The sequence below is a fragment of the Pteropus alecto genome, unplaced genomic scaffold, assembly GCF_000325575.1.
Source record: "Pteropus alecto unplaced genomic scaffold, ASM32557v1 scaffold288, whole genome shotgun sequence".
Classification (NCBI taxonomy): domain Eukaryota; kingdom Metazoa; phylum Chordata; class Mammalia; order Chiroptera; family Pteropodidae; genus Pteropus; species Pteropus alecto.
Window position 1 is genome coordinate 89,636 of NW_006442124.1, and position 9,785 is coordinate 99,420.

General features: G+C 46.6%; 1 protein-coding gene across 1 annotated transcript in view; it reads right to left on the bottom strand.

The window, feature by feature from the left end:
- The window catches only part of LOC107196316 (ral guanine nucleotide dissociation stimulator-like), a 22,572-nt gene extending 13,927 nt beyond the window's left edge, over positions 1-8,645 (bottom strand). The window contains exon 1 of the mRNA XM_025039101.1: positions 7,743-8,645. Within this exon, the coding sequence (XP_024894869.1) occupies positions 7,743-8,001 (259 nt within the window). The 5' untranslated portion in view covers positions 8,002-8,645. The remainder of the gene's footprint in view (positions 1-7,742) is intronic.
- Between the last annotated feature and the right edge of the window lie 1,140 nt (positions 8,646-9,785).

The window sequence follows — 9,785 nt, forward strand, 5'->3', positions numbered from 1 at the left end:
AAGAAAGAAAAAATGATGTGGGCCAATTTCTCATCTTTACTTGATGGAAATAGGAGAAGGAGTTTGAATTGCAAATTAGGTCAACACTTTGGTTCAAGTTTAGAAGTTCAAGCAGGAGTCAATTCTCTATGTCCAATGTTGGGATTCTCTTAACTGAGGAAAGGATATCCCTGTGGTGTCATGTCCCCTGCAACTACTTTTTAGAGAGGATAGTGTTATTGCCATGTGTACCATTCAGCCTTGTACTTACTGTTAGAAAAAAACAGGCTTTGTGCCTTGGGCCTGTGTCACCACACTACATCCTTTCAACGGAAGATAGTGTTGCTGATACGAACGAAGGCCTCCATTCTTCCTTTGATTCAGAGAAGTCAGTTTTGTTTTTGGTCCATGTACTCCACGTGAGTTTCTCTTGAGAAATGCTACCTTGGATGAAGTGTGAGTAGTTGATCTGTCTAGTCTGTTCTCAATTAGACGGCATTAACCTTAGAAGACTGGGCCTTCATTCTAGTACCTGTGAGGAGTGTCCAGGCTTCATGTCACAGGCTGAAGTTTCCATTCTAGTTTTCCTTGCATAAAGAGAGGTTTGTTGCTTTGGGCCTAGGCCACCCCTTGACATTCGTTTAGGGAGAAGAGGCTGAGAGGCCAGGCCACCAATTCAGTCTCTGTTAGGAAAAGACAGAAGAATTTCTGTGGGATAAGATCTCAGCTCTATCTCCAGGAAAAGGTGAAGAAATTGGAACTGCAGCCAAAGTCACCACCCTCGCTCCAAATAGTAAGTCTAGACATAAACAAGGGTTCTAGTTCTCCAAAAATATATTCTTACCAGAGGAAAGGCTGGCCTTGCAGTTTCACGTCTCCAAAATACTAATTTTCAACGAGGACAGACATGTTGGCATCACACCACGGCTCGGTTGTATTATTGTTAGGAAGTGACTGACTTTGGGTCATGGGCCCGGGTCTCCAGTCTACATCATTTGAAAATAGTACAGTACTATTACACTGAACGGATGTCCACTTCTTTTTCTATAAGAGTAGACAGCTTTGGTCGATGGGCCATGCACTGCACATTAGTTTAAATCACAGGCTCTAGGTTCTTGGTAGTGTGAATAAGTCTTTTCCATAGTGTAGTCAAATGTAGACAATGTTAAACTTGAGACCATGGCCAGGTGGAAGTCATGAAGGGATCACGAGACAACCCGTGGAAATCACATGCCCTTCAAGAGATTGGCCTTTATGAAGCACAGGGAGATCATGAGACAGATGGGGATGACGAGGTGCTCCCTATGGAATATCGAGGGCATATCACTTGATCAAATCCATAAACACTGAGAAAATATTAGTTTTTGTGTAACAGAAGGGAGCCAAGACAGCCTCCTAACTGACCTCCAAACGAGTATCCCAACTACTTTACAAAACTTACCTGAGGTCAGTGGTGTATGGGGCCAGACAATGATCCTTAATTCCCTTAGATTTTGTCTGTTGTCAGGAAACTTGCTTTATGGCAGTGGAGGTGGCAGTGGCATATTGTCTCCTTTGAAACCTGGGCTAAGAATGTTGTGAGGAAGCGACTGGATAGCAGTGAAAACAAAACTTGCCTTTTTGCTGTACAGTAGGTATAATGCTGAGTCATTGTGAGGATACCTCTTCATGGCGCAAAGAACGGCTGCCTCAGAATTCCTCAGAGTACTAATTGTGTGAGAGGGACTGGCTTCACGACCATATGAAAAATGCTGAGATACTGACATTGAAGGAGTACCTTCGACATGTCCTGGAAAACCTTGGTTTAGGCCAGCAGAGGAAAATGAGGTGGAACTCACCTGAAAATTGCATAGCAACAACACGGGAATCTCACGACATTCACATGGTGGCCCAACGAGAACCACGTGACCATCAAGAGACTGGCCTGTGGGAATCACATGCCCATCAAGAGAATAGCCTCTATGATAAATGGGGAGATCATGTGACAGATGGGGACGACGAAGTGCTTTCTTTGGAATGACGAGTGCATATCACTTGATAAAATTGAGAGAAAAACTGAGAAAACACTAGAGTTTGTGTTTTACATGGGGTCGAGACAGCCTCCTAACTGACCTCCAATCGAGAGTCGTGTCCACTTTACAAAACTTACTTGAGGTCAAAGGTGTATGCGGCCAGACAATGATTCTTAATTCTCCTCAGATTTCATCTGTTGCAGAAAACCTGCTTTATGGCAAAAGAGACGGTTGTCAGATATTTGCAGTGTTGATACCTGAGGCTGAGTGTCCTATGAGGAAACGACTGCATAGCGATGGAAACATCAGCCATATTTTGCTTCATTGCAGTTAAGATGAAGAATCATTGTCAAGATACCGCTTCATGATGAAAAGAATGGCTGCCTCAGAATTCTTCTACAGAAAAACTCAAGACTACAACTTCTGAGAGGGATTGGCTTATCAACAATACAAAGAAAGGTGAGATATACACATTGAGGCAGTTTATTCAACGTCTCCGGAAATCCATGGTTTACGTCAGCAGAGGAAAATGAGGTGGAAGTCACTTGAAAATCGCGTAGCAACAACGTGGGAATCTCACGATATTCACATTGCTTCACAATGAGAATCCCATCACCATCAAGAGACTAGCCAGAGGGCATCACAGGGAGATCACGTGACATTGGGTGATGCTGTGGCACTCACTTTTGACATATCCTTCTACATTACTTACTTAAATTCACATAAACACTGAGAAAAAGAGTCCATGTGTCACAGAGCATGGCTGAGACAGCCACCTCATTGCACTCCAATCGAAAGTTCAGGTCTCCATGAGAAGACTTGCTTGAGAACAGCAGTATAAGCTACCAGACAATGATTCTTTGATAACTGGTCTGAGGATTCTGCTGTGGACAGGCAACCTGCTTGAAGGCAATGGGAGTAGTTGTAGCATATTAACCGCATTCAAATTTGGTGGTGAGACTGCTTGAGGAGGCTACTTTAGAGCTGTGGAACAGCTGCCGCCATTGATCTGTATTTTAGCAAAATTGCTGAGTCATTGTTAATAACATTCTTAACTGCTTCAGTTGCTGCTCCCACACTATGCTTGGATGCGGACCTTAGGCCAACACTGTCGAGATGGAAATCCTTAACAGACAATATCTCAATGCTGAAATATTGAAAATGTGCAGATTATGAGATGTGTTTTCAAAACACTTGCTTGAGGAAAGGGGAAGAAGGATAGTGTGGAAGTCACCTGAAAATCCTGTAGCAAGCACTAGGGAATCATGCAATGGTCACATGAACTCCTCGATGGAATTCACTTGGGGGTCATGGAAGACGCTGCAGGAATTGTTTGTCTACCGGGTGACTAGTCCTGTTAGTAGGGTGTAGGTCTCCACCCTACTTCTTAGAATGAACAAGGCCTGAGTGTGTGAGAAACATCATCTCCACTTTACCTTGAAAATGAGACCGGCATGGTGTTGTGTTTTCAAACATCCACTCTTCTTCCCCTGATCCAGGAAGAGAACTGGGTCAGGGGCCATGGACTTCTATTGACTTTTTATTCCTTACCATAATGATCTTGTTACCATGCACCACGTCCTCTACCAAAGGTTCCGTTATGAAAATTTAGGCTAGATTCTGTGGTCCAAGGTCTCCACTCTACTTCCTGGAAATCAGAACAGTGCTTGGCCTTGCTTCCAAGCTCCCCAGTCGAATTCTTGAAAGAAGAGTCCCGCCTTGTGTCAACTGTCTAAGTGCCCACACTACCACCACTTATCAAGAGAAAGACTTGGTGCTGTAAATTACGGTCACCTTTCAATAACTGGAAAAAGGGAAAACTGATGACGAGGGACCAGGTTTGCTGTATGTACAGTTAGCATGACACAAGGTTGGTTCCATGAGCCTAAATTTCTATCATAACTGCTTTAAACTGAGGACAGTCTTGGTGCCGTGAACCGAGTCCTCCGTTCTTCTCCCTTCTACGAGATGACATCTTGGTTCTGCAGGCCAAGCCCTCCCATAGTTCTTCTGGTACCTGGGGCCAAGCTGGGTGTTGTGAGCCTAAGTGTTCAGTCTGGATGTCGTTACCAATTGGATGGTCTTGACCTTGTGGGCCTGGGGCTGACAACTACTTTCTTTGAGAAAGTCCAGAATTGGTGCTGATTTCCGCAGTGTCCATTCGAATTCCTCTTCCATAAAGAAGGATTGTTGCTGAGTGCCTAGGACTCCAGGCAACATTCTTTCAGAGAAGACAGGCTTACAAACATGGGCCCAGGATACTCCTTTAGTCTCTGATGGGCAAAGACAGAAGAATTGCTATGCACCAATTTCTCAGCTCTATTTCCTAAAAATAGGGAAAGTGAATGTAAAGGCAAACCAAGGTCAGTAATCTGGTTCCTGATTAGAAATCCAGGCAGGAGACAAGCCCTAGGTCTCCAGTTAAGATTCTAAGACCTGATGACAGGATTGCCCTGTGGGGTAAGGTCTTCTATCTACTTGTTTTCAGTGAGGAATGCTCTATTGCCATGGGTCCTGATCCCCCTTGTACTTATTGTTAGGAAAGACAAGGTTTGTGCCTTTGGCTTGTGTCACCACTCCAAATCCTGTCAACAGATGACAGTGTTTCTGGATTGAATGGAAGCCTCCATTCTTACATTTGTTCAGAGAAGACAGCCTTGTTTACTGGCCATGCACTTCACATGAGTTTCTTTTCCTAAGTTTTACTTGGGTGTAGTGTGAGTAGTTGTGTCATCTAGTTTGTTATCAATTATATGGTATTGACCTTGGGAGCCTGGGCCTGCACTCTAGATACTGTGAAGAGCATCCAGGCTTGATGTCACAGGCCTAATTCTCCATTCTACTTTTTTTTTTTTTTTTTTTCCAGCACAGGGTTCCTTGCTCTGAAGAAATGATGTGGGCCAATTTCTCAGCTAGATTTCTTGGAAATCATGGAAGGGAATGGAACTGCAAACCAAGGTTAGCATTCTGGTTCCTGCAGGCAGGAGACACAGCCCGAGTTCTCGAGTTAAGATCTCATGCCTAAGGACAAACTTGCTCTGTGGGTTAAGGTCTCCTACTACTAATTTTCAGAGAGGAATGGTTTATTGCCATAGGTCCCAATCTCCTTTGTACTTTTTATTAGGAAAGGACAGAATTTGTGCCTTGGGGTATGTGTCACCACTTCACATTCTTTCAATGAAAAAGTGTTGCTGTTACAAACGAAGGCCTCCATTCTTACTTTGATTCAGAGAAGACTGGTTTGTTAGTGGGCCATGCACTCTACATGAATTTGTGTTCTCAGAGGTACCTTGGATGCAGTGAGAGTAGTTGTTTCATCTAGTCTTTACCTATTAGACTATCTTGACTTTGGGAGACTGAGCCTGCAACTCTATGTCCTAAAGGACAGTCCAGCTTCATGTCACAAGCCTAAGTCTCCATTCAGGTTTTCCCTTGCACACAAACAGGCTTGTTGCTGTGGACCTAAGACATCACTCAACATTTGTTTAGGGAGGACAGGTTTAGAAGCGTGGGCCCAGGCCGCCACTTCAGTCTCTCTTAGGAAAAGACAGAAGATATGCTGTGGGACAAGGTCTCAGCTCTATCTCCTGGAAAGGAAGAAGGGATTGGAACTGCGAGACCAAGTCACCACTCTCGCTCCAAAGAGCAAATCCAGACATGGAACCAAGGTTCTATCTCTCCAAACATATATTCTCACCAGAGGATAGACTGGCCTTGCGGTTTCAGGTCTCCAGTATATTAATTTTCAATGAGGAAACGCTTGGTGGCTTCAGACCATTGTTAGGAAGTGACTGGTTTTGTGTAATGGGCCCAGGTCTCCAGTCTATATCATTTGAAGGGAGGACAGTAGTGTTACCATGAAAGGATGTCCCCTTTCTTTTCTATAACAGTAGACAGCTTTAGTCTCTGTGTAACAGGAGGCCCAGACCGCCTCCTAACTGACCCTAATCGAATGTCGTGTTCAATTTATAAAACTTACTTGAGGTAAATGGTGTCTGTGGCCAGACAATGATCCTTAATTCACTTCAGGTTTTGTTTGTTGTCAGGAAACCTGCTTTATGTCAGGGGAGGCGGCGGCCAGATATTGGCAGTGTTGAAACCTGAGGCTGAGTGTGCTGTGAGGTAGCGACTGGATCACATTGCAAACAAAAGCCTCACTTTACTGTTTTGCAGGTAAAATGGAGAATCATTTTTGGAGATACCACTTCATGATGGAAAGAATGGCTGCCTCAGAATTCCTCTATAGCAAACCTCAACTCTACAAATTCTTAGAGGGACTGGCTTAATGACCATACAAACGAAGCTGAGATATTCACATTGAGGCACTTCATTCAATGTGTTCTGGAAACCCATGGTTTAGGCCAGCAGAGAAAAGAGGTGGAAGTCATTTAAAAATCTCATAGCAATAAAACCAAAATCTTGCAATATTCAAGTGGCTGCCCAACGAGAATCATGTGACCATCAAGAGAATGGCCAGAGGGCATCACAGGGAGATCACGTGACATTGGATGATGATGTAGCACTCACTTTTGATATACTCTTCTACATTTCTTGCTTAAATTCACATAAACACTGAGAAAAGGAGTCCACGTGTCACGAACATGGCTGAGATAGCCACCTCATTGCACTCCAATCGAAAGTTCAGGTCTCCATGAGAAGACTTGCTTGAGAACATCAGTGTAGTCTATCAGACAATGATCCTTTGATAACTGGCCTGAGGATTCTGCTGTGGTCAGGCTACCTGCTTGAAGGCAATGGGAGCGGCTGTCGCACATTAATCAAGATGAAATTTGGATAAGGAATCTGTTTGAGTAAGCTACTTTAGCAGTGGAAAGAGCAGCTGCCATTGATCTGTATTGCAGCAAAAATGCTGAGTCATTGTGAGCATAGCTCTTAACTGCTTCAAGTGCGACTCCCACACTATTCTTGTAAGCGGACCTTAGGCCACTACTGTCTAGACGGAAATTATTAATGGACAATACATCAATGCAGAAATATTGAAAATGTGTAGATTATGAGACATGTTTAAAAAGACTTGGTTGAGAATAGGGGAAGTGCAGTGAGGTGGAAGTCACCTGAAAATCACATAGTAATAACTAGGGAATCATGCGGGGGTCACGTAAAAACCTCGCTGGATTCTCATGAGAGTCCTGGAAGATGCCACGGGAATCATTTGTCTACCGTGTGACTAGTCTTGTTGACTGTGGGCGTAGGTTTCACTCTACTTATTAGAATGAACAAGGCTTCAGTGTGTGAGAAACATTTTCCTCTCTAGATTACTTTGAAAATGAGACCCTTCTGGAGCTGCGGTCAAACAGGCTGCTGCTCAGAACCGGGCCCTCAAGGCCTCTGAAGAGCAGAAGTGAACTGTTCATTGGACGTCGCCTTCTTCAGGGGAGGCTGAGCCTCCAGATGGCACGGGCTCTGTAAAGGGGACTATAGATGCTGTCAGTGTCGCCTCTTGTGTGGTTTCCTGGTCTTGCTCTAGACCTGGTTTGAAGATTCAAGAAGGGACATGTTATCAGCATCAGTCCCTCTGATGGCCTTGCAAACAAGGGGAACCTCTCATATCCATCAATGAAGTCTCAGCTCAAGAACCCACCCCAGGAAGTGGTCTCGAATGCAGACCTTAGGGACGGTGGTCTGAGTCAACTTGGTGTCTGGCCTAACTCGGCCTTGGAAGACCCCTCTGTGTGGTCCGGCCAAGGCCCCCACCCTCGCAGGCCACATTCCCACCAGAGTTGTCCTCACCCTCCGTCTCTGCTTCATGGGGCTGAAGGTCCTTTAGTTCTGAGAGGAGGAGCTGGGCCTGGTGCTCCAGGCTGGACCCTGGGAAGTTGACCTGGATGTAAGCCAGCAAAAGCCTCAGGCAGGGGAATTCTGGGGGCTGGAGAAAGTTATCATGGTGTTGGTCAAACCAGATGCCAAGGATGAAATAGATGGCCCTGTGGGGAGACAGGTGAGCAATAGAGTCTGAGGCCTGGCCTCTCCTTCCACACTGCCTTCCCATAGCACCGTGTGGGGGTCTGGGTCTCCGTGCCGCCTACTCCAGCCCATCCAGAAGTCAGTCCTACTCCTCTTGGACCTGTAGCCTGGTAGTGCTGGCAGAGATGTGCCGGGTCAACCAGGAGGGTCGAGCGGAAAGCTTTTGGAACTGAGAGCTGTTGGTCAACGGTGAGGGGGAGCTGGGCTGACCCAGTCCCGACCTCCCTGGTGCCTGCCCACCACACCTCAGCCCCTCCACAGCTCTCTGACTCCTTCCCTCTCCTCTAGGAAATACTCTCAGCCCTCACCCCCTTGCAGAAACGCCATGACATGTGGGGTACAGGGTTCTGCTGGCACTTCCAGTCCATAGTCTCTATACCCAGCTCACGGCTCTGTCCTAAGCCCACTTATCCTTTCACCTGGTCCAGGGGTCCACCATCCCCTTCAGAAATTGGGACGATGCAGCCATACCTACAGGGGGCTAGGAGGATGTCACACTGGCTGTCCTGTGGACACGAGCTACTCCGTGCCCGCACCTGGAATGGCTTCTCATATATTTGCCAAATAGATGAGCCCCCACCAGTCCCTTTATGGATATCTTTTGAGTGAGCCTGGCCCACTTCTCATCCCTAGGATTTCTACTCTGGCTTCATCCAGAACAGGAACCCCATGGAGTCACAAACCTCCTTTTCACATGAAAAAACAGCTTGGCCCAACCCTGGAAACAGTGAGGAGTCAGGTAGAGGCATCGTCATGCGGAAGAGAAAAATGCCCAAGTAGCACTGTCATAGCTTAACCACACACCACCACCCCCCCGCCGCCCTGCCAGCCCCCAAGGACCTCTCCACAGGGACAGGCCCCCAGAAAGCACTTTGCTAGGGAGGACACCACTAGTCCCTACAATGACCCTCTGAGGCTGGTCCTCTGCTCACCTTGCCGTCCAGAGGAGCAAACAGACTCAGAGATGCAGTGACCTGAGAACTCACACTAGCAGGTGGCTGAATGAACCCTGCGTTGCGGGGGATAGGTGGAGGCAGGGTGCTCACCTTGCACACAGGGTAGCCAACACCCGCTGCATGGTGGAAATGTTTTGTAACTGCCTAGGAAGGCGGGAACGAAGGTGGGATCACTGTCCAGGAAGGCAGGCACCAGGGAAGCAATCAGACTGTCCAGCCTGCGTGCCCAGGCAGATGGCACCATGCTTGTCTTATATTGTTAGTTCCTCAATTCACTTTCTCCCTGAAGTAGGATAGAGGAGGGACATGCAGTCAAAGGTAGCGCCATGAGCCACTGTGAGGATTGGGGATTGCAGCTCAGAACACACTTCCAAGCCCTCAGTAATCGATGGCAAAAGGGGAGACATATGTGTTCCCAGGAGAGAAAAAGTTCTTGGCATTCAAATAGAATTTGAGCTGGGGAGTGTTTTGACATATTGGTATCTGAGGTCGTTTTCTTGGCTGAGTTTGGACAGCACCTCCCCATATTGAGCGTCATCCCTGTGATGTTTGACCAAACGTCCCACTCTAGGATGAGAACATGGAGGTTTCTCCTGGGATGAGAGGGATAAAGATACCAGGACATGTGGGATGTTCAGGGCAGCACCACTGAAATGGCAACAGAAGGGGAGCGGGTCAAGGTGAACAGGTGCATCGCTGTAGTAACAGGTCCCTTCCTGTTATGTCCTGCAGCTGTGTGTCCTGGAGGGCTCGTGGGGATGTGTCCCCAGGGCAGCAAGTGGCAGAGCAATGGGCATGTCACATGAACCCCATGTCCTTTTGCATCACAGTACCCCTACAGATCATGATGATG